General features: G+C 39.1%; 1 protein-coding gene across 5 annotated transcripts in view; it reads right to left on the reverse strand.

The window, feature by feature from the left end:
• The window catches only part of ark2n (arkadia (rnf111) N-terminal like PKA signaling regulator 2n), a 44,372-nt gene that overhangs the window by 10,819 nt on the left and 7,043 nt on the right, over positions 1-26,510 (reverse strand). For 4 of the 5 annotated variants that reach the window (XM_057818804.1, XM_057818801.1, XM_057818806.1 and 1 more), the window contains exon 2: positions 18,013-18,882. In XM_057818804.1, coding sequence (XP_057674787.1) covers positions 18,013-18,817 — 805 coding nt within the window. In that variant the 5' untranslated portion in view covers positions 18,818-18,882. Of the gene's footprint in view, positions 1-336; positions 8,559-18,012; positions 18,883-26,510 lie in introns of those variants that run through there. The other variant, XM_057818803.1, reaches the window with a different exon arrangement.

A 26,510-nucleotide genomic window follows, 5' to 3' on the forward strand; every position in this document is an offset into this window, starting at 1 on the left:
TTTTTTTTTTTTTTTTTTTTTTTTTTTTTTTTTTTTTTTTTTTTAATTGCACCTTACAGTACCTTATTTTTTTACTTTATTAACGTTATTAACGACAGCGCTCTTCACCGAGCCATGATGCACATCAGACAATGCTTCTCATCAAGACAATTCTTACCAGTTGTGTGTTTTATAGTGTGTGGGGCAGCTTTAAACCACTCATCATTAATTGGGCACACACCTGACTTAAACTGTTTGGTAAAAATTGGTTTCAATTGCACTTTAAGTCTCCTTAGGCAGAGGGTTCACTTATCTCACCCCCCCCCCCCCCCCCCCGTCATTGTTTGCATACTATCCTCATTAAAATATGAAAACCTGTAAAATGTTTGGGTGCTATTACTTAAAGCAGATGCTGTTTTTTCATCTGTGTGGTTTTGAAAAAGATCACATTTTATACAGAAATGTGAGAAATTCCAAGAGGTTCAGATATTTTTCATACCACTGTAGAAGCATTATTGAACGACAGTCCAGCCAGACCCAATGCTGCCACCAGAGGGCAGTGCATCCTCCACCATTAAACAAAAAAAACAAAACTATTGGACTTTTTGGATAGTAATTTTTAATTTTTAAAGCAGGGGTCTCCAAACCGCTCCTCAAGGGCTGCTGTGGGTCCTGGTTTTCGTTCCAACCAATCGAGTACCGACAATTTAACCAATGAAGGTTTCTGCTAAAACAAGGAGCACCTGACTGTAATCGACACCAGATTAGTGCATAGGTGTTGTCTTGTTTTGTTGGAATGAAATCCTGCGGCCCTATGTGGAATAGTTTGGAGACCACTGTTTTAAAGGGTTAATTCGACTTACGCGGAAATTCGGGATACGTCGCCAGAGTAGGAACGGAACGCCTTCGTAGCCTGAGTATTACCTGTACAGTCTAAATCATTTTTTGTTGACCTGTTTCAGTCTTGCTGTTTTTAAAGTGTGTTAAAGACAACCCAGCAGATGTTTTGTAATCCTGCTACAAAAGGGTGAAGTTGACAATAGATACTCAGGATTTCCACCACGGCTTTATAAGCCTGGGGTTTCGCCAGGCTTCTCTTGCCCCTCGACAGCCAGGCTAAAACATTGATACAGAAGAAATTACATTTTAACCACGTTTGGTGTTACGGTTGAAAGCGCAATGGCGACTTACTTTGGTCAATATGTGAACAAACCTGTCCCAGCTCTATGCCAATGCAATTTGTCTTGCATTTTTGTTTGTTCAAAGTATTTCATGACTGATTAAGCTTAATTGTTATCAAATAGCTTATAATAACAGACAAGATCATAATTTTAAAATTCCTGTAAACGTTTTATTTCCAAAAACCCCTGGGCTTCTCTAACACCAGGCTCTCTGTGGGAAACCCTAGCTACTTGCTTTTAGTCATCTAATTATCAGATTGTGGGATGCTGTGCAACAATGTGCAGTTGTGGCAATACCATACTTTGCTGGGTTCTGAATAGACCTGTGCTGATTACCTGTTTCAAAGTATAACGTGGTATGAAAATGTCAAGGTTTCAAAACCGCAAAAATTTGTCATACTGTCCCTAAGGTATTCGCAATTTTTTATGTCCCAAAAACACATGGAAAAATCCCTCGCTTGCAGCTGTAAGGCTCAACCCTCCCCTGCCGGCTGTTACTCAGTGTCAGTCAGTCAGCTGTGCTACACGATGGCTGGAGGAGGTAAAACTCCTGAAATTTTCCACCAATTGAAGAAAATGAAACCGCTGGTATGGGAATACTTCGGCTACAGAAAAGCTACAGATGGCCGTGGCTTAAGAGGATGAGGGCCAACCGACATGTAAAACATGTTTGTGGAGGGTGGCTCCCGAGGAGGCAATACCTCCAATATGATGTCGCATCTACACAAAATTAAAGGTTAGTAAACACTGTCATGAACATTTCCCACCCGCTACAAGAGTTAACTCCAGCGTGTTTAGGTTGTCTAGCGGTGGTAAAACATTTTTTTCTCTCTGCCAACTGTCTGTTGAGTTTGTGTATAATGTAAACATGATACGACTCATACACACATGCTTTTTATGGAAAATAATTCAATTATTTTTGTTCTGATGGTAATAATGTAGAGCTGTGTCTGTGGATTTAGGCTCACCTAAAAGACTGCATTTATTTTAATTTTATTTAGAATTTAAAAAAAAAAAATCATTTTAACATACTTATGTTCAATTTGCTAATATGTTTTGAAAAATAAAAATTCTGCTCAATGGAGAGAAAAAAAAAGTTTTTTTAAAACCCAGATATCTCAAAGTAACACATTTTAGAGCTGTAATTGCAATACCGTGATATCGCGAAATTTTGGCTTAAGGTTATCATACAGTCAGAATATCATACCGGTACATGGCTAGTTCTGAATAAAAGGAAAATTGAAAAATGACGCTTTGTGATGTATCGGTAAATGTTGTGTTACAGTGTTTGCATGTAATACGCATTTTGACAGCAGCCGTTTCTTTTTTTGCATTTATTTATGTTGAAGTCACAGCCATTCACATAAAAACTACACTCAAATATAGTCAATACAAAACACATCCAAAGACTTTTTCAGATAACTAAAACATCAGCTGGATAGTGACTGCCAAATATTTAGATTTAGTTCTACCCTTGACATTACTTGCAACTCAACAAATACACTCTGCTGCTATGCTGACTGTGTGCATGTGTTGTGAAAGGCCTAAGAAGAGCTTCAACTGGAGAGCTATGGCATTACCAGAATTCAAAAACCTGCAAAGAAAAGGCCAGGTGATGCAAAGAAAAAACACGTGTCAAGCCCAATTGTTTCTTTGGCCACAACAAAATGTCCTTACACACAATGCACACACTCAGAAGAAAGGAAAAACAAGCATAAATGCTCAAGCTTCATTCAGTCGGCATTAGCCATACACGCCGTGCTAAAGCTGGCACGCTTCCTGGTGAGAGCACTGCATTTATAAATTCTACACACGAATAGATACTGCATGCAAAACACATGATGCAGTCAAAGCTTAGGTAGTTCATGTTACATACACAGAAATCCCGTTAGCATCCTAGCATTGAATATGGTTCCTTCATTAACTGTGAAAGGTGTGGGCATTTAAACTATCACACTACGTCAATATTCTCAGCGATCAAATGATCCCCCAAATTAGTTTTAGGGGGTGTTAAACATTGTCATGCTCGGTCCTGCTGTTGGTATGCATCAAGGGGTATTAAGGCCATGCTGAAAACAAACATACTGACAATGAAGTCATAACCCTATGGCACAAGAATAAAGCTCCAAAATATATGGGGAAAAAAAGTTGTAGTTATAAGAGAAGTCACTGTTACAAGAGGGGAAAAAGGTCGCAATCAAGATCAGATTTGGATTACAATGTTGTAACATAACAGAAGAAACAAAAAAATTAACTTCTTGGGGATAAAGTGAGAAAATGACGAAGGTTGTTTTTTAACCCTTTCATGCATGAAGTCATTTTAATCACACTTTTGCAACTGAATTGAACCGAACACCAGAATGGAATCGTAATATCACAAGTCATGATTTTATAAAACCGAAACAATTTACATACAAAGAAGTCATGACAAAAGTTGTAATACTATTGCAAGAAGAAAAAAGTGGCCAAACTACTAGAGGTGTGCATCGGCACTGCCCTCACGATTCGATTCGATTACGATTCGGAGGGCCACGATTCGATTCGATTCAGAGGGCCACGATTCGATTCGGTTCGATTCGGCAATGCATCACGATGCATTAAAGCCTAGGATGCATTAAAATGCTAAAGCAAAGCATATGTTTTGTGAATCATGAGGCAACACAAGCGGTCAGACATTAAACAACTTTTTATAGGCTCTTGTGTCATTCCTGGTTGTAGTCAAATGAAAATACTAATATATATAATAATTAAAAAAAAAAAAAAATCACCGCATTTAATTAGTGCTTTGAATGAGACCAGGGCTTTTTTTTTTTTTTTTTTTTTTTTTTTAAACACACAGTAGCAGCCTTTCATTTTTTACAAACCGCATAAGTTTGGTCAAGTTTCCCCACCAACCTCATAGAAGCCAAAATGTCTCCATATACCTGCTTTCAATGTCTTTGGTGCGTCAATAATCTTTCGTTGGTGCGTCAATAATCTTTCGCGCTCCCTCTTTCTCCGCTTCAGCCATTGTTGTTATGTCTTATCTCTCTGCTTTCTCGATTGGCACTGCGCAATTGCGCATGTCTGTGACGTTACTCCCGTGAGGAAGCAGATTTGGGTTCCTCGTCCCCCCTGCATTGCTTGTACAGTAGCTCCCTCTACAGGTAAACATGAGAATAATAATACAAATGGGGAAACCAAATCCATTGCATCACCGGAAGATTTTTGAACGGACTTATATATTTTAATATGTGCTGAATCGATTCGGCTTGTTGCCCGCATCGAATCGCATCGTCCATGGCCCGAACCGGGATGCATCGCCGCATCGATTATTGTTGACACCAGTACAAACAACTCATATGACAAGACAGTATTCAATTTTATGTGAGATGAAAAGGAATTGGTGGGGAAAAAAAAGTTGTAAATCTCAGGAAAAGGTATAATTGTAATTTGCAACATATGACAATAATTTTGCAGACTCCCGTTATTCCAATAAAGTAGAAATATTAATCGATTAACTCGAGTTATTCGATTAGAAAAAAGCTTTGAATCAAATTTTGCTGCTTCAGGTATTCGTTTAATTATAGTGGCGTTGTAATGGTTTTGAAAGTGTCTGCATTTAGTTTCATTGATTTGGGTAGATACTGCCCTCTAGTTGCAACTGTGAATATGACATAACTCATTTAACATCGCTGAATCCAGCTGCACCCTGTTAGTATCAACCTAAGGTAAGTTTTTGTTCGAGAATTTTTTTTTTTTAATGGATTCGTAATTTAGTTTACAGGTATATTCAGTCGTTTTTTTGTGGGAATATGTGTTTGAACGATTTGTTAAGAGCATTGTAAAAAAAAAAAAAAAAAAAAAAATGTTAGCATTTTATAGCATGAAGCTAGCGGACTTTTGCTCTGCAAGTTAGCCAATTGTTCTGGTGTTGCACTTAGAGCCTCATTAATTTTTTTATGCCATTTGAAGCTAAGCTCAGGAACTTTGATTTATTTTTAAATGAAAGAGCAATTCTGGATAGTCTGAAGAAACACTCAGGGAATTTCATTTTGTATTCGCATATACTGGTAATGCTCTTTTGAAAGTACAAACTTGGCAAGCCTTTGTTTTATATCTCCTAAAATGTATTCTGCAACGCATTAAATGTTCCTAATCAGATTATTCAATTATTCAAACTAGTTGATCGATTGACTACTAAAATAATTGATAGCTGCAGCTCTAAAATAAAGTCATAATTCAAACCAACTATAATCATACTACTTGAAAAAGCTGTAATATTCACAGATGTCACATTTTCTTGTAATGTGTTACCAGTTACAGAGGCATAATTTTATTAAAGGTTATGTAATGAGGATAATGTGGCATTATGTACTATTAAAGCAAGAAAAACTACAGTACTAATATCAGAAGAAAGTCATGTTGTGAGAAACATTCAATGAAAGTAATATGACGCGTAAATTCATTGTTACACGATAAATATAATCCAATTTAATGAAACTAGGTTGTATTAAAACAAAAGGTATAAATATTACAATAGTAAATTGTAGCATTATAAAAAATTTTGAAAACTACAGGTGTAATATGATAAAAAGTGAGATTTACGCTAGTCAAATCACGAAAAGGTGAAAACGAGTATTCAACACCTTACTAAAAGAGAAGGTATTCATTTGAATATTATGAGAACGTCGGAGGATTGAGACAAATAATAAAACATTACTTTATCTGAGTACATTTCAAATGGACATAAATGCATATCTTTTTACACTTACTGTAATTGAGATTTTCCATAATACTTTGACTGCGTTGTTTCTTGATCGATTCATCCCCCCATGAACTATACTTGCAATATCACGTTGTTAAAATCCCAAAATTACAACCTATTTTTGGTAAGGCAGCTTTTTCCCTACCTGTAATTTTATATAGCTTACCTCAAGATGTATTATGTACCGTTTCAAACATTTAGTAAAAGATTCCTTTCATTTCAGTCAAGATAATTCCCTTTGCCGAGACCAAACTAGCAGAAGCAACGCAACTTTATTAATTTTAAAAAGGGTCAAATTTGAGGCTTATCACACTGTGGCTAACAAATGAAAAACCAAGGGGGGATAATAGACAACACCTACAATAAATAACTATGTATTTATATTTTTCTCCACTATAACACATCAAAAAAGATACACTTCTGTCTTTCCACAAACAAGATTCTTTTCCGCTGGGATGCACCTGGTTTTTCTATCAGTCTAATTGACAAACGATTCATAATCCAGTCATTCATAATTCAATACAACATTTGTCCAATTCCTAAAGCAAATATCAGCTTTTACTCTTCTGGAAAGGCTATGCAAGGAGTGTTCATTTTTAGAGATCAAAACTGATTTGAACGACAAGGCCTTAATCTCATTTTTTGTTCTAATTTAGGGTGTTGTATTTTGTCTTTACCTTACTTTGCACACTGATTCAAGTTATTTTGGAACAGGAAAAGGCCATTCCAAAACGGCTAGTCTTATTATGAAAAAGTATGATTTAAAAGGCAGACCACCTGCACATCTCTAGTACGTCAGTACAGTTTATACTTGAGTAAATCGATGTGTAGGGGCCGTCATAAAGGCTGTCAGATGTACATGCACAGTGTAAACGTTATTTTAAAATCATAAATTAATGCTGAGGCCAGCATTTAAACTGGATATCAAGGCACCATGCTATTTTAGCGGCTGACAGATTTTTGTAAAACCGGCACAATTGACTGGAGTGTGAGTGTACAGTTGGGGGTCAAAGTAAAACAGAGGAAGCAACATCCGCAAGGGGTTGGCAACCCACGGAGGCCATTTCAAGACCAAGCAAATGTGACTGAGACATCATTACAGAGTTGAATGTTTGGTGCATTCTGTAACAGTGCTTCTGCGGTTTTCCTTGAGATATGTGAGATAGTCATTCAGAGATATAAATGCCAAAAAGTGGAAGTGAACTGAACTCATTTCAATCAATAATTCATCCAAAAAGAGCCTCCAAGCATTTTAATGCCTTCCTCAGTTTAAGTTTACTGGCCAAACGAAACATAAAACAGAATTACGACTGTTTAAAGTAAAATAGATTTGCTTATCTTATTCTTAATGGTAACAATGTAAAACTTTAAAGATGGGTTAGCAATTACCAGTATTACAACCTTTTAAAGAATTGCATTTAAAAAAGAGGGGCTGGAACAATATCAAGCAACACAACAAAGTTGTGTTTATCTGCAAATAACGACAAATATTGCATCTTGAGTTTGTCACCATGTATATCCAAATTATTCTGCCTTAGGTGGCAAAGGCACACACACCATAAGGAGTCAAACAATCGCAATGACTATTGCTATATTTAAAATATTTGACATTCCTTATTAATATTGTATGGTTTTATTAAGTATAATGTCAGTCATTTTTCTTGTGAAAGAAAACCATCACAAAACCCAGGTGGCACGCTTGCATTTCCATAATTATACTGTAAATGAGGAAAGCCGATTCATGATTAATTGAGTTACGAGCATGGTCATGGAACAAATTCAACTCGTGTAACTCAAACCCCTGGATTCAGAAGTCTCACAGTATGTAGCGGCCATATTTTATGAATGACATGAAAAAATATAAAGCCATGCCCCCAAGAGGTGGAACCTTTTTGGGGTGGTCTGTTTGAAGTCTAAGGAGCCACAGTATATTTGGGATAAGCAATAATTGAAACATCATTAGTAGTCTAAACGTCTGGGGCTTAATAATAGTGTTTTGTTTTTTTCTTTTTAAAGAGTTGTGTGGCAGGCCATGTCACCACCAACGTTTGATTCCGCAGAAGGAAGAGGATGCAAAAGGTCCGTGCAGGTTTGCAAATGTTCTCAAGTTCTCACAGTGATTCAAGCCAGCAGTTAATCCCGTTGGCGTATTGTCCTGGCATGATTCTTTGCCCTACCTAATGGGTAACATCACAGTTCAAAATGGCATTAAACATTCAAGAGACCTGGATCAGCACCACCGAGGTTTCCATTATGAGTAACTACTTCAGGTATGATGTTGTTATTGTTGACAGGCGAGGCGGTAGCGGTGTTCGCTCGCGCCAACATGTAGGCGGCCATTGTCTCCGCAGACTCCGAAGACGGTAAGAAGGAACTAGCAGGTGAAGGTCGAGCTCCCTGGTGCAGTGGTGGCAGCTGCCCACCTTCGGGGACATCGCTTGAGCGCTTGGATGAGTCGTCAGAGTCGAGGTGCGCAAGCTTTTCCATCCAGACACGGAAGCGCTCTTCAGTCTGGCGCTGCATGACGGCGAAGCGTGTCATGGCCTCCTCCAGCACGCTGCTGATGCCGTTCCTGTCCCACGCGCTGGTGTCCAGCAGCCCGTGAATGTGGGCGCCCACTCTGGATCTCTCCGACGCACCTCTGAATCCAGCTTGAAAGACATTGAGGCCAAGGCTTAAGAACATACAGTGGTAGTGGATTCATGCTTCCTGAGTGGATTTTTTTTTTTGTGTTTAAAAAAAAAAAAAAGATGATAATTTTTGCTTTCTTGTTTTACGTGCAGATCAAAACTCTTTCATGCTGATGGACTACATCATGCAGTCTGTGTCTGAAGATGCTGAAAAATACTGAAATGGCTGACATCTTCCCTTTTTACAGATCCCTGGTAGTTGGCTTTGGAGGACCATTTTGTGGCATTACGTGACCTGTGAGTTTCGGACGCAAACAGAGAGCCATCTAAGATTTACATGCTGATGTTGCAACTATGACAGGAGGTAAAAGAAGAGGCCAAATTAGTTGTTGCATCAAGATGAACAAACAGGGCCAAGTTTCAAGACCATTCAAGTACAAAAAAAATTGACAAGGGCTCAAAAGTGACCATTAAGGTCCTCTAAATACCAACTGCCTAGGTCCACTATTATCTAATATTTCAAAACAACACTTACACGTTATCAACAGAAGTAAAACAAGACTCAAAAAGTGGCTTGTGCACCGAAAAATGTTCCCAAATAAAAAGTTGCACCTCGGGCAGATGCCTTTAAAAAATAAATAAACAATAGTTTACAGGTAAACAAATAGAGCCAAAGAACACCACCACAAATGTGCATTAGAAATACTACGTCATGAGCGAAAGTGGTCCAGTATATCTTTACTTAATTTGTTCTATGACCAAGCTCATAAATAAATTTACTTACCGGTAATACATTTTCCCAAGTGATAGTAACTGAAGTGCCCTTAATTCATTCAAGCGTCACAAAATTCATTTTTAGGAGTTTCAAAATTGCCTTTGTATAAAATGAGACTTTAAAATGGTTTTATAGAGTGTAACTGCTGTGCATATTGTAGTATCCATGTGTTGAATGTAGATCTTTAAAATGCATGTCGTCAAGAGCTGGAGTCTGTTGCCTGCTTAATGTGAGAGCATGTGTTGTGGTCTACTGCAGCACCTTACAAGTGTGCCCATTATTATTTGTGTGTTTGAATTTCATTCATTCACCAAATGATTGGAAATACATCAGAGACTTTGGTATTCCTTGTCTACATATAAAGGCATAACGGCACCATAATTTTTCTATTTTTTTTTTTTTTTCCACCCGATGTTTGTATCTGAAACTTGCAAATGTCAAATCTTAGCTCCAAAGCAGAAAAAAAAAATCAAATTAGATTAAAAAAAAAAAAAATCCATAAATATACCTTTTAGGCTGGCCCACTCTAAAAGAAAGTGCAATGTATCCATTAGCGGTGTGCCAATACGTCGATTATTAGATTTGTCGAGATTCGACACGTGATGATTCGATTACAATTCATAAATGGTTAAAAGTGATGATTTTCCCTAATAACTTAGTGACAGCCGCTGCTAGGGGAACGAAATTCAAGACACGTCTGCGGCCCGGACACCTTAAGGGACGCAGCAAGTTTGGATGGCTTTGGCGGAAGTTAGTGAGCGAGAGATTTACTCCTGTTCAAAAGACTCGAAAATAAATTTGTATATGAGAAAGGCAGGTACCGGGCGGTCGCGCTTTGGGTCCTCTTCTGTGCTCGTTTTTTTTTTTTTTTGAACGAGAGGGGAAGAGAGATAGTTTGTTGCTCCTTGCCTTTCAGTTGTCCAGCATTAGGTTCAAGTCGTGTTAATTGGAAAATGTCCCTATTGTGTTGCCAAGTCCTGTGTAAGTACACGACCCTATTGTACCGTTTAGCCTTTCTTGTTGTTTTTGAGATGTTACTAGTTAGCGCCAAGCGCTATGCTAATTAACGAATTTGCTAACGTGTATTTCCATGTCCATTCATGCGTTATTTGGTTGTGTAAAAAGTTACTCCAGATGCGGAACATGTAAAACCAGGATTAAGTACAGCGGTAATACGACAAACATGTGAAATAGTACTGAAATATGTGAAAACAAAGTATATTGGTTAAAAGAAGTCTTATTTCTAAAGGCACTGTTTCCAGAAAATGTGGAACTCGTTCCACCAGTGTAAATTTTATCGTATTGTTAAGAGAAATAAGTACTGCCTTTGAATCAGCTAATGTTTTTGCATCTTCTTGTGAAAAAAAGCAGCTTAAGGTCAGCTTTGTGTTGTATAGACATGTTGAGAAATAAGTACTGCCTTTGAAATGGTTAATGGTTTGCACTTTCTTGGGGGAAAAAAAAGCAGCTTAAGGGGAGCTTTTTGTTTTATGGGCATGTTTCCATTGTTCCTGTTTAATCATTAGGATATTTTAAATAAATAATGGACATAAATTTTTAATTAATACAGTAGCTAAACAAATTTATGATACATCGATAATTCTGATCATCTTTCAATGATCGAATCGTGGGGTGACTTAGATTGCACACCCCTAGGATGTATGTATTACATTGCCAACCCCCAGCAAACCCCCTAACCTCTAAAAGGTACCTCTCTACAGTTGCGTAATACCTACAGTATGCCTGCTTCTTCATAAGAAATTACTTTAAACTTAATATCAGTGGAATATACACAAAAGACAGAAATAAAATAATATACTATACAGCAGGACAACTTTGGATGACTCTCCAACAAAATGACCTTTATATAAATCCATTAACATTTTTCCAACCTGCATTCTAAGGCCAAACAGCACGCACAGAGCCAAGACTCACACTATGGGCTTACCCAAGCAAGCAGTGTCTAATTACAGTGAAGAACTGTGGGAATAAAACATGGCTCTCTCAACTGCGGCTTGCATACATTGTGGGTGACATCTGTTGCTTCCAAGAAATGAAGAACCTACTGGGTGGCAGTGTGACAGAACATTGCATCAAGACAAATGAATGAGCATGACCTTCGATTGGCCAGATTAAATGTCACGATGAAGTGAGAAAACAGGTGATTGCTCAAATAAAATGTCAATGCTTGGTTTGATACCAACATTTTTCATGAAATCCATGACATGTTTTCACTAATAATGGCAAATGAGAAATGTTTACATCATGCATACCACTTGCTCACTGCACTTTTTATGTGAGATATGGCAGGGGTGGGCAAAGTATGGTCCTGAAATAATGTTTTATTATCATCCATTTATTCCTGAATTGTATGTACAAATAAGTTTTTCCATTTATGACAGTGATTCTCCAAAAATTGTATCGTGGTTCTCTCGAGTGGTCGGCCAAAGATTGACTGAACTCAATATGTATAGAAAATACATTTACATCATGCTGTACAATGTTTGCATTCAATCTTTAAGAATGACTTTGTATGATTATCTTCATATGAACTATGACCGCCCAGTACCCAAACAAGATGTGATGAAATCCTGCCATCTTTTGAATAACCGGAGTAACTACACAAGTTAAGCCCTGACACTAAGAGAAAAAAATGGCTCCAAGGATCGAGACGTATGTATACATTATTAATGCACCCATCAATCTGTCAACCGATTTCATAAATTTGCGGGAATCTGATCGATCAAACACAAAAAAACATTCTGAATATTGTCAGTCGATTGCTTCTAGAGTTTATGTCAGTGTGGCTACATTAATCCACTAGCATCTGACCACGGACATTCGAGGAGTTGGGTATTTTTGCTTTCTGACCCCAGCATGTTTACAGTTGGGGTATTTTTGCTTTCTGACCACAGCATAATGTTTACAATTGTCAAGTCTGCCACTCTTTGCTATATTAATGTAGGAACATTTGTATAGATGTTCCATATAGTCACTGGCTACGTTTGCATGGACACATTTATTTCGATTTTAAAAGCTTGATCGGAATAAAATGTTTCATGTCCACATCCCATTCAGAATATTCTGACCCGATCAAGTCCATTCCGATTAAGATTTTATTTTGAAAGAGAGGGGTAGTTTATGTCGATTTATAATCCGATCAGTGCACATGAAACGCTTATTGAAAAATTTCGGAACAGTGTTCATTGTGCATGTCTGTGACGTCAGTGTACGCATTTCTGTTGTCCCCAGAAGTTAGTAGAAGCAGAGTGAACTAAAGACACGGCGGGTGCAAGACTGACCTGGTCTATATTCGAGACGAACATGTTGCTGGAGACTAGGCATGTTCCTGTTACCGGTTTCAAGGTTTACTGTGATATGAAAACGTCACGGTTTCAAAACCACTAAAATTTTCCGTCATACCTTAGTATGGTATTAGCTATTTTTTATGCCACAAAAATGCAGCGAGAAATGGCTTGGAGCGGCAGCGCTCACCCATCCCCCTCTGGTTGTTGCTCTGTCCTGTGTGTCGGTGACACCTCTCTTGCTGTCAAAACTACACCTGAGCCCCCCCCCCCCAACAAAGACAGTCGCTAGTATGGTATTAGTATTAGCATTTCTGCTACAGACAAAAAACAGACGGCCGCAGCTTAGAGCAGGAAGGACAGCCGATGGGCAGGCAACACCTCCCACATAATTGTAGACAATGAGCAAGTCTCTAAAAATGTTGAGATGGAGCTTTAAAGTCAGTGAAGAGGCTGCATTATATATTATACAGTACATATTTTATCTAGAAAGGTTTTTACTTTTTACGGAAAATAATTACGGTATTTTAGTTCTCTTGTTTAGCAAGTTGAGCTGTGGGTTTAGTCCAAAAATTCTATTTCAATTGTATTTAAAATATTTCAGTTACTTATTTTATTCATTTTAACATTATATTCATGTCGTTGTTCAAATTCGCAAATATGTTGTGAAAATTTTTTAAATCCTGTTCAATGGATTTTTTTTTTTTTTTTTTTTTTTCACTTTTCCTATACATCTCAAAATAACACATTTTAGTATCATACCGTCAAAATCTCATACCGGCACATGCCTACTGGAGACATTAAAAGACCTTATCATTGTTGAAAGACTAAGGTAGATATACAGAAAAATATGCTTAATGATGCCATTGTTAAGGTAGAAATGGACGGAGCAATGTTTTGTTGAAACTGAAGTCGCTACGGCTTTTTCTACGATTCCTGATATTTGGTCAATCTGGTAAGTCTCCTCAATCATTGTGCTTTCTTCTGGCATAAACATAGTACATATATAAAAAGTGCTAAATGTACAGTTTTTGCATTTTCGCGTCTCCCCTTGGTTGCTAAACCACCCTTATCAGGGACAATGTTCACGTTCCTCAGGAAACAGCCTCATGTCCAAATGCTTTTGGACTGGCCAAGCAGAGCGTATCCATTATTGTTTGCTATGTATGTCAAGCAATGACTCAACATTTTGGTCTAGTGTATATAAAGGCAGAAGTTCAAGACCTTGCGACCAATTTCTACCAGGCGCATGGCCACAGATTTGAGGGCCAACGACTGCACATACACTGAAGTGAAGAAGATGCCGTGCAAGTCGATGGATTTCACCAACAGAAAAGGGAAGTACTCCTACAATGTGTAGACAACATGTGACTACAAGTACGGCATCATGGATTGGGTGGGGTCATAAACGCTCCTTAAACGTAGTGTGGACAGGTATAACTGTGTGAGAAATACCCTGTATAAAATGTATCCACCCTAGTGTAAACATAGCCTTGGAGAAGCAGGGCAAAACCTGGGTTTGCTAGAAAACATAGTCCCTATGTGGTAATTGTTTTTTGGCTGCAAGGTGGCTTTAGTTTCTGAGTGAATTCAGTGAGATAATACCTGTCAATGAATGCACCCACCTGCATTGCCGATATAACTGCTCGCTGGACTAGTTGCTGTAATCATGCCTGGAGAATCAGTGGTGTCCTCTGCAGAGCTGTCAAGCAACTCGAGAGTCATACCTCTGGGTTTAGCTCCCAATGTTGTGTCCAGTTCTTTGTAAAATGGTTAAGTTTCCCAACCGCTTCCGCTTCTTTGGTTTGATGTCTTCTACCTCTTTTTATTTAATGCCAAGGCGTTTGATTTACTGCTAGGACAGGAGCAATGAACACTTGATGCTATGGCTAAGCCAGTGAGTATTTTCCGGTGCCTTTGCCCGCCATTACATTTTTGTTCCTGTCTGTTTTGTTGAACAATGTTAAAGTTGTTTGCCTGTTGATTTCTTGTGGGTTGGATGAGCGCGACTGAGCAACCATATTCTAGATACAGTGGGGCAAATAAGTATTTAGTCAACCACCAATTGTGCAAGTTGTCCTACTTGAAAAGATTAGAGATGCCTGTAATTGTTAACATGGGTAAACCTCAACCATGAGAGACAGAATGTGGGGAAAAAATCACATTGTTTGATTTTTAAAGATTTCCAAATTAGAGTGGAAAATAAGTATTTGGTCACCTACAAACAAGCAAGATTTCTGGCTGTCAAAGAGGTCTAACTTCTAACCAGGTCTAACGAGGCTCCACTCATTACCTGTATTATTGACACCTGTTTTAACTCATCGGTATAAAAGACACCTGTCCACAACCTAAGTCAGTCACACTCCAAACTCCACTATGGCCAAGACCAGAGAGCTGTTGAAGGACAGCAGAGACAAAATTGTAGACCTGCACCAGGCTGGGAAGACAATCTGCAATAGGTAAAACGCTTGGTGTAAAGAAATTAACTGTGGGAGCAATTATTAGAAAATGGAAGACATAAAAGACCACTGATAATCTACCTCGATCTGGGGCTCCATTGCAAAATCTCATCCTGTGGCGTCAAAATGATAACAAGAACGGAGAGCAAAAATCCCAGAACCACGCGGGGGGGGGCCTAGTGAATGACCTACAGAGAGCTGGGACCACAGTAACAAAGGTTACTATCAGTAACACAATGCGCCTCCAGGGACTCAATCCTGCACTGCCAGACGTGTCCCCCTGTTAAAGAAAGTACATGTCCAGGCCCGTCTACGGTTCGCTAGAGAGCATTTGGATGATCCAGAAGAGGACTGGGAGAATGTGTTACGGTCAGATGAAACCAAAATAGAACTTTTTAGTAGAAACACAGGTTTTTGTGTTTGGAGGAGAAAGAATACTGAATTGCATCCGAAGAACACCATACCCGCTGTGAAGCATGGGGGTGGAAACATCATGCTTTGGGGCTATTTTTCTGCAAAGGGACCAGGACGACTGATCTGTGTAAGGGAAAGAATGAATGGGGCCATGTATCGAGAGATTTTGAGTGAAAATCTCCTTCCATCAGCAAGGGCATTGAAGATGATACGTGGCTGGGTCTTTCAGCACGACAATGATCCCAAACACACAGCTAGGGCAACAAAGCAATTGCTTCGTAAGAAGTATTTCAAGGTCCTGGAGTGGCCTAGCCAGTCTCCAGATCTCAGCTGCATAGAAAATCTGTGGAGGGAGTTGAAAATCCGAGTTGCCCAACGACAGCCCCAAAACATCACTGCTCTATAGGAGATCTGCATGGAGGAATGGACCAAAATAACAGCAATGGTGTGTTAAAAGCTTGTGAAGAGTTACAGAAAACGTTTGGCCTCATTTATTGCCAACAGAGGGTACATAACAAAGTATTGAGATGAACTTTTGGTAATGAAAAAATACTTATTTCCCACCATGATTTCCAAATAAATTCTTTAAAAATCAAACAATGTGATTTTCTGTTTTTTTTCCACACATTCTGTCTCTCATGGTTGAGGTTTACCCATGTTGACAATTACAGGCCTCTCTAATATTTTCAAGTGGGAGAACTTGCACTATTGGTGGTTGACTAAATACTTCTTTGCCCAACTGTATATTGCATACATGTCCCATTTATATAATTATGACCTGAATCGGGTTTGAAATAGATCGGAATTTAAGTGTTCACATCGCATAGATAAAAATAAAATGTGTCGCAAGTGGGCACATTTTTTTTTTTTTTTTAAATAGCAAAGGCCAACAGTGTGAAAGTAACCTTGCTTGTTATTCAGAGCTATATGAATAAACCTGTTTTGACTCAAATTAAACAACTGGTGACTAATTTATCAGGGAAAACCCCAACAATAAGTCAGAAAGTCAGGAAACACATTTTCATGTGCATGTAAAAAAGCATATTTTTAAAAGTAACTGCTCAATAATAACTACATTAATCTTAATTCACTTAAAAATTAATATTGACATGGTGGGAGGGGGTACTTACATTGCTCCTCCATCAAAAAAACATTCAAAAAAAAGCGACACTTCAATAAAAAAAAATATTTTCAAAAGAAACGTTTTTTGCAAGTGATTTTTTTTTCTTTGATTAAAATTAGTTTTTATGATTGAAGCAACTTTTTTTGGGATTGAATGATTTAGACACAAATGTCATACCCCTAATATGGCTCAAACACAAAAAGGATTGCTTCATTGAAAGATACAGTTTCAATGAAAAATTAAGGGTTCAAATGCAAATTTCTGAGTCTCAAATATTTTTTCAAATTCAAATTTTTTTTTCTCCGATTGAATTTTTTTTAAATTTTTGATTGAAGTGATTTGTCTTTTGAATATATATATATATATATATATATTTGTTTGAAGCAACTTATTTTTGATTGAATAATAAAGACACAAATGTCCTAGCCAAAATGTGGTCCAAACGCAAAACCACATTAAGTCAATCAAAATAGTAGTTTCAATTAAAAAAACTTGACTTAAATTTTAAAAAAGAATTCAAAGAAAAATAGGTTCCAAATACATTTTTCTGAGTTTCATATTTATTTTTGCATTCAAACACTTTTTTTTTTTTTTTATTGAAGTGACTTTTTCTTTGATTGAAAATAAATATTTTGATTAAAGCAATTTTTTTTTAATTGAAGCAACTTTTTTTTGGATTGAATAATAAAGACACAAATCTACCTCCATAGAGTTCAGGCAATTTTTCATCAAACTTCGAGCTCAGGGAGCTGCCATGTTGGGCAATACTACCCTCTGCTGGCAACTAAAGTTAACACAACTACCCAGCAAAAGTCATGTGAAAAACCACTAAAGCAGTTTAGCTGGCTCCCTGTGTATGTTGGTGGTTGATGACATTTTAGTTAGACACTATTCCCTCACGTTGCCATCGGCAGCATGTACAGGGAGTCTGCAAACTCGTCTTTCAAATAGTGCATTGTATATATAAATAAAAACATTTTATTTGACTAAATAATTCTTAAAGTTAGATTACTATAAACAATTAAATTACCATGAATGTTATCATTCGTATCAACTGTTTTACAAAGATGTTTGAATTATTTTCATGGCCCAAATGTATAGATATCAAGATGCTGGACAAAGTATTATCCATTTTTCCTCTCATAGTGGGGGTTTCAGCACATTCAGCAGTCTAGAGTCTGGCAGTGGAAATGCATGATTTTTAAGTCATAACTCATATACAGTATTTAGCCATTTTTCCAAGTTATTTCGACATGGGTTTTAACGGCACTGGTGTTTAAAATCATATGTATGTTCCTCTTACATGAACTTTAAAGAGGAAGTGTACCCGATGAACATAGATGTTTGCCCACCCCTGAAAAGGGCTCTACAAGCATTCTACAAGGTAGAGGGGATTTACCTGGAATATCTGTCTTGATTGTCTTGCTGCCTCCAGAAGTGTCGTCATCGTCGTCGTCGTCAGATGAGCTGGTGGTCGAGTCACATGTGAGTTCGCTATCACTGGTACTGCTGTCCTGCAGCAGGTTGTATTTCTTTCGTGCGGCCGCCTCACGCTTCTGCCGCAGCAGGCGCATGCGCTCCTTGTGTTTCTGGCTGCGGTGGCCTTTTACCTTGGCCTGCTTGCCGTTGATTTGCTTTTCTAGCCCAGCGGCTCCCGCCACTGCAAGCTGGCAACGGTTCTTTTTCGCCGCCATGGTGTTGGGCGGGGCTTCGCTTTCCGAACGCGTCCGCCGGGATTTCCTCCCGCTGGGTTGCCGTTCGGCTTCCTTGCTGGTGTCGCCTTCCATTTTAGTTTCCGCCTCCTCTCCGTCGGCGGCGCCTTCCGCCCCAGAGGACAAGGTGTCCGAGTCGGCCAGGTGGCCGCTAGATGAGGGGGAAAGCACACAGGGGTTGGATGAGTCGCTCTCGTAGATGTGACGGGAGGCTGGTTTCTCGCTCCCTGTGGAAGCCTGCTGCGACTCGGGGGAATCTCTGCGGAGCTCCTTCATCAAACACGGCATGGAGAGGAGAGACTGGTCGCCCTCTGTGTGCAACGGGCTGTCATCCTCCTTTTCCCTTGGTGGGGAACTGGTGCTTGTGGTGGTCTCCGTTTTTAGATGTTCATCCTGGAAAGACGTGGTAGCTGACTGTGCTTCATCGAGTCGCTCGGACGGACACTCTGCATCAACAAATTCCTCTGCTTTCTCTGAATCAGCCATCTTCATGCTAGTTCAGCAAAATGCCCTATGGTCCAACAAGGGTGGACCAAGGTGCCTTGACAGGCACTCACCTGAAAGGGAGAAAGAAATTATGTCATCGATCTTATTGCTAACTTAGAGCGCTTTCACACCTGCACTACTCTTGATAGCATTGGAGGATATTTTAGCATTTTCCTTATTTACTCACTGGCTGCAATTGATGGCGCTAGATGTCCAATTCATTTTGAATGCAAGGTGCGAATTAGTGGCTTTTCCATTGCCAACTACTACAACAATCAGAATGAGAAAAGATGTTTTCCATTGATTTGGGGATGGCGTGGCTCAGTGGTAGAGTAGTTGTCCCCCAACCCAGAGGTTGTGGGTTCGATTCTCTGCCCTGATGAACTCTAAGAAGCTGAAGTATCCTTGAGCAAGATACTGAACCCCACATTGCTCTTGGTGGTGCGTCACCAGTAGGTAGATGGCAATGTAGTGTAAAGCGCTTTGAGCACCTTGAAAGGTAGAAAAGCGCTATACAAGTATAACACCATTTTTAAAAGTGCAACACCGATACTGGTATTGGAAGTTGCCCAAATACAGCACTAATATGCAAACGTCAGTACCAGTGAGTACTAAGAAATACAGCGATCCCTCGTTTTTCGCGGTTTATGGGCACCAGAACCCGCAGCAAAAACCCACGAAGTAGCGCACCCCTACCCACATTTTTTTTCTTACTTCACTGTTTTGTGGCAAAAGATGGATTTTTCAGCTGAATCTTTCATTGAATTACACCACAGTCGCCGCAAATATTGCAGGAGACCTACTGGAGCCCGCATGGATCCGAGATTCACTCAGAAAACAGTGAGGTTTTGTGGTGGCAAAACCATGGTCTGGGGTTACATCCAGTATGGGGGTGTGCGAGAGATCTGCAGGGTGGAAGACAACATAAATTGTCTGAAATATCAACAAATCTTAGCTGCCTCTTCCATTCCTAACCATAAAAAGGAATAAATTATGCAGCAGGATGGTGCTCCATCGCATACTTCTATCTCTATCTCAAAGTTCCTCAAGGCAAAGAAGATCAAGATCCTCCAGGACTGGCCAGCCCAGTCACCAGACATGAACATCATTGAGCATGTCTGGGGTAGGATGAAAGGGGAAGCATGGAAGACGAAACTCAAGAATGTTGATGAACTCTGGGAGGCATGCAAGACTGCTTTCTTTGATATTCCTGATGACTTCATCAATAAATTGTATGAATCCTTGCCGAACCGCATGGATGCAGTCCTTCAAGCCCATGGAAGTCGTACAAAATATTAAATTTGGATCTCACAGCACCACTACTTAATTCGCTTATGTTATGTAACATATTTTTGTATTTGAAGTACCGTACATTTTTTTGTTCAATTTTCACACTACTTTCTGTAGGCGAGAAAACTTTTGTATTGCCAAAATTTGACCTTTATGTCTTCATTAAATGATAAATCTTTTTTCAGTGAAACAAATATATTTTTGTACATTCAACATCATTTGGGAGGGTCTTAGCTTTCATATGAGCCATTTCTGAAACCAAGTGAATAATTAAAAGTCAGGTTATTAGCAATTGTTTCTACAAAATGGATAAGCGACAAGACTTTTGTCAGGGACAGTAGATACAGTACATGCTTTTTAAGCACTTCACATGTAATAATTATGTTTTATTGTCCCACTGAAATTTTTAAGCAAGAATAAAGTACAAAAACACTTTTCTTTATTAAATGCTTCATTGAGTGAGTCCACTCAAATCCGCTCAAGCTCTTCTCTTACAATGAGTTGCCACAGCAACTTTAACAAGTTAAAGTATGATTGACGCATGCAGCGCTTTGAAGTAAGCGTCACTGGCAAGATGAAACTTTAACAGTCTGTCAATCATCTTTAACTTTAATAAGCAACTCCAGTGCACTGCCTGACCAAGAAAAGCGGCAGGAGCGAGAGTGGGAGACTACGCGATGGAATTGGGACAGCTCTATAAAATACTGTATTTATTTATTTACTTTTCAATTCAAAAATAAAAATTCACAATGGACTGAGGGCGCAAAGTTTGAAGCGCGAAGTAGCGTGGGATCACTGTAATGTGTCGATGCAGCGCAATATGTACTCTTTCGGATTTTGTTTCCAATACAGATGTCCTCGATCCAATCACGTGATCGGAAATCGGGCCGATCAGGCCATTTTAATTTTTTATAAAATAAGGTTTTAAATTTAAATATACATATTTATTGTATTAATTTTTAAGGGCTAAACAGTGACAAACAATCCAGAAATACAATGGCATTGCCAAAAGAAACAAAAACATATGTTTTATACTCCACAACACTCCCGGAAAAAGCGCACGAGAAACTCTGTATAGACCCCATTCACATGACGTCACAACTCCGCCCCCCTGACTTGAGCCGCCATATTGTCCGCCAGCTCATCGTCTTTACATATTACCGCTGCGTACATTCCTCCTATTACTGTGTGTTTTTCTGCTTGTCTAAGGAATAACCCAAAAACCTTCCTGACAATCGTTAACATTGAATAATCAAAATGGTGAAGGCATGTGTGGCGGTTGGTTGCAGTAACAGAAGATAAAGGGTCATTTTAGTAGTTACTGTGTGCCCATTGTTAAAAGGGCAGCCATCAGACAGCGGCGAAAACATTAATAGTCGTGATGGCAACACAATCGCAGACATCTTCAGACTGAGACTACGAAGCTCGTCGCCACCGTCGCGCAGCAAGACTGTGAACGCTACAACAGGTGTTGTGCCGAAAAATAGCCGCCCCGCGTGAAATGTCCCCCCTGAAGGGAGCGCCCACACGGAAACGACTTTCTTGTACCGTGAATATGTATTATTTTACTCTGCTTGAACTAATAAATGTCATACCTGTGTGATTGTGATATGGTCGTGAAAACCTGTAGACTAATACATTTCTGTTTAAAGATGGTTATATGGCCCAGCCCATGACCACGATTTGTTACTAAAATACAGTACAAATATTTTGTGTAATTTATTATTTAAAACTGATTTTACAGTCGTAAATCTAAACCTAATGCGTCCATTAAAACATTTGATGTTTTCACTTCAATAAAGCGTTATGAATAAGCACGCCCGTTGTCGAACCACCGATCAAGTTTTATTTTACAATCGTGACAATGGTGACGCTCAGCTGCCCAAATGTCTGTTTATATTTGGGCCGGTGCCGATTTTGGGTGCCCGACGCCTCATCGTAACATCAACTGGAGTACGACTGGAGGTTTTTGCACGGGACAGGAGGAAACATCAATTTGGGCATCAAATATGGATCTGGCGACTGGATCAACCAAAGCTTTTCCAAATGATGGTTTTTATGCAACTCATCCAATGAGTTTACAGCATCTGAAAGCACCGGGGCTTCCACAATTTGCAAGTGAATCCAACTTTTAAAAGTACGATCACTGACAATACGGACACACAATGACAGACAATATGGCGGCACAATACAGCGATCACGTGATTGTGTGACGTTGGTGATTGGGGTCTAATGGCAGATTGTCAAATCAGGTGACTTGAACACGAGTGTGAAAATATGTGATCGGGACATTCCTAGTTTCTAACACCAATTGTACTATTTTTCCCCATCCAAGTACATTTTGGATTTTAAATATGCATGCATAGTGCAACTTTTGGTGGAATTGGTTTTCCGGATAGTGAATTTTCCCACCTATAAATTAAGCCTTGTTTACAATGTGTTAATGTGTTTTGCTGTGTTTTTAATTTCTTGTTGTTTAACAAAATCTGCCCTCTAGAAAGAAAATTAACTGCAGTTTAAAAGCAAGGAGGCAAAATACACTGTGTAGTTCACGTTATTCCAAAATATAAACTAGTTTATGAACTTTCGCTCAATGGACTTGTTCAAGAAAATTCTAGTAAAGATCCAGCAGGCAGGCAAGGTTGCTTGTGGCGTCGACATCGGAGGACGGGACATGGCAATCTTTTCAAGATGATGGAAAAAGAAAGTCTGATCACTATTATCAGTGCTGAATAGAGGTGTGCAAACTTTCCGATTCTTAGATTATTCGCGATTCGGCCGTGGAAGATTCGAGAACGATTCACAAACATCCAAATTCCGATTATTGAAATATGCAAAGTAAAGTGGAAGTACAACACACTCAGCGCGCCGCGCGGTCTTCGGGACAATGAGGAACGCAGCGAGAGTAGCTAAACATTAAAGATACACGATAATATCGGTCACCGATAATTATCGGCCGATAATGGCAATTATGACGTCACACAGATAATCCAGATAATAAAAAAATTCAACCGATAATGCAATCCGATAATTATATACTTGATTTTGCCTCCAAATGTGCGCAACCAAAGAATTCAGCACACCGCCTCCTCAACCCCTCCCCTCTCTGAAGCCCCTGAGGGAGGAGGGGTTGAGGAGGCGGAGTTACAAGACAAGAAGTAGTTGAATATTATGGCGGCTGTTACTAAAAAAACGACGCTCTCGCCATCTGCGAAACATGTACCGTATAAGTTCCACGAGGCAGAAAGAACGCGTCCTCATTCAAAACCACTAACCCAGCAGCCATTTAAAAATGCATCATAAAGAATTTTGGAACAAATACGAGGCTGCTGCTAGCAGGAATGCTAAAGCTATTGTAAACACTAAGTTAAACTACAGGGCTTGTGACGATACAGAGTCGGGCTGTTTGGGAATGCAGCCCAAGGCGGGTGGTAAATTCGCATCTAAGGCTAAACACCGGCACTACTGGAGACCTATAGTCGGCAAGTAGCCATCTTCCGACGGAGCCCGCCGCTCTGGCCAGTCCGGCAGGCCGCCGCCGCCTCGCCATAGGTGGGGCGGGCCGAGCCCGGTTCCCCGGCCTCTGGACCTCCGGCGAACACCCCGGTTTCTCGAGCGTTCCCCCACGGCGTGCGAGCAGAGCCAGGACCCGAATACCGGATAATCCGCCCGCCCCGGCCGGTTCGCCGTGGCGGGCGGATTATCCGGTACGAATGTAGCTGCCGCCGAGACGAGACACGTGTTTTTTTTTTTCTTACCTTAATGACCCGAGAACCAAAGCCCTGGATAAAAGAAATAATGCAGTTTATACGACCACCATTCTTCATGAAAAAGTGATGTCCGGTAAGCAAGCTTATCATGACGGCACAGTGGTTATAAGATCATTTAAACATGGAGAAAACGAAGTCAGCCAGTCAATAATGCATTCAGAATGTGAAATGACGAGCGGTCAGATGACTTTGTAACGCTGCCTTTATTTTCGGCTTAATAAAACTCAGGCACAAAACAACACGCACGCGGATGCAAGCTCCAACTCCGTCCAAATAGTACTGCCGTGTAGCAGTTTAGCTGCTGTAACGCAAATGTTGTGAAAGCCGCAAATGTAAACAAAGCGCTGCAGAATGGGTACATGACATTTCGCTCTTTTGAGGTAATCATTTTCACAGTGTGCAACAAAGCATATAACATTAGCAATCACTTTTCAAATTATTTAACTTATTTGTCTGCTCAATTACAGTCACAGTATTTAATCAAATTCTTAAATCAATATTCTGTAGCCACAAATATTATTCAAAATCTTTCCTTCTTCAAGTTTTTTTTTTTTTTTAGGATTAAGTATAATAATGTATTGCTTAAAACAAGGCTGTTAAGATTATTTTCAGCTAGCTATTTTTCTTCCAAGAAATCTGAGAGAAATACACTTGAAGCGATCGCAGATAATTTCACTTATTGCCAATAGATTTACACTTAAAACTGACTAGTTTTAAGGAGGTGTGTTTTGCAGCAGATTAATGTTATATATGTTAGGAATGGCTTACTTTTAAACGCATTTTTGTGTAACTTAGGTATTTACTCTGTAATTGTTGCCAAAGGTTTACCATTACACAATGTCAGACAATCTGTCATTATTTAGATGTTTGAATTGACGACTTGTTCATACTTTATGTTGAAAAAAAGAGCAATAAATTATATTTTTGCACAGTAATATTTTCTTTTGTGTATACTTTAAAATTTTACATAAATCTTTTAATAGAATTATCGGCTTGACATTATCGGTTATCGGTTGGAATGAGGAGGAAATTATCGGTTATCGGTATCGGTTGAAAAATGCATTATCGTGCATCACTACTAAACATCATGCTTCTCATTACCCGGCCCCTCGGGTAATGCCAATGCTCAACTCACGGCTCTAGCTCAACTCACGCCACGAGATAAAAAAACAAAACAACATACCTGACTGCTACCGAAAAGCTGCACATCCACATAATGTTACGGTAGATATCATTTATATAGGACTAGATGCATTATAGATTCGGTAGCGTTAGCAGCACAGCTTCAAAAAGCGGGCGTAGTAAACGGCCGCCATCTTAAAGCAGTACACTTCCCTGCAAGGCTGTTGTAGCGAACCTTCCAAGCAAACCTAATTAACTTTTTATCTAAAATACTCCTAAATCGGTAAAATATTGACTTGAATCTATCTTTAAAATAGTTTTAAAACTTTAGGGAAATTATGGAATAACGGGAGCAATTTTAACAACTTTAACGGTTGATTCACAACAATAAAATAATTGAATGTAGTTTAAAGCTGCTGATATAGAATGGGGACTAGAGTTTTTTATTTACTGTTATTTTTGTATATTTTTTTACTGCTATATGTTAACTTGATACTGAAATAGTAGCTTGGTTTAGCCTGAGAGTATTTTTGAACAATTTAGGAACTAATGTACAAAACATTTTTTTTTAAAATAAAAAAGGAGCGGGGTGCATCAATAATCCGTTTTATAATCAAATTGGAGCCTCTGAATCGTAATCGTAATCGTAATCGAATCGTTAGGTGCCCAAAGATTCCCAGCTCTAGTGCTGAATGTGAACAGCTGATAGCTTGTAGGGGTGTGCCATCTTAGGCACCCCACGATTCGATTCGATTACGATTCAGGACGCCACGATTCGATTTTTAATCGATTATCGCGATATCGTCTATGATCGCGGTTGTCGCGGTTATCACGATTATCGATGCATCGTGCAGCACTGATTACTAAAGCAGCCAAGCAAATTTATGTCCATTATTTATTTAAAATATCCTTATGATTCAACAGGAAAGATGGAATAATGCCCATACAACAAAAAGCTGCCCTTAAGCTGCTTTTTTATTTATTTCGTTTTACAAGAAAGTGCAAAATGCTTAACTATTTTAAAGGGAGTACTCATTTCTCTCAACAATGCAATGAAATTTACACTGGTGGAATGAATTCGACATTTTCTGGACACAAACAAAGTGTCTTTAGAAATAAGACTTCTTTTAACCAATATACTTTGTTTTCACAGTGTTACCTCTTGGAGTAACAGGTGGAAATCTCAACTGGTCTTGACACTGCTACACTCACACTCATTACAGCGCGCGCACTTTCTTCTCTTTCTATTTCGCATGTTTGTAGTGTTACCACTGTACTTTATCATGGTTTTACAAGTTCTGCATATGAAATACACGTTAGCGAATTAGCTCATTAGCTTAGCGCTCGGCGCTAACTATTAACATCTCAAAAACAACAACAATAAAGGCTAAACAGTACAAGAGGGTTCTTGTACTCACCTCTTATAGATGCACACGGGTCTTAGCAACACACTCAGGATATTTTTTTTAATTGAAATGCCTTAAAACTACAGCTGGTCATCTGAAAGGCAAGGAGCA

The sequence above is a fragment of the Corythoichthys intestinalis genome, chromosome 17 (assembly GCF_030265065.1).
Source record: "Corythoichthys intestinalis isolate RoL2023-P3 chromosome 17, ASM3026506v1, whole genome shotgun sequence".
Lineage (NCBI taxonomy): Eukaryota > Metazoa > Chordata > Actinopteri > Syngnathiformes > Syngnathidae > Corythoichthys > Corythoichthys intestinalis.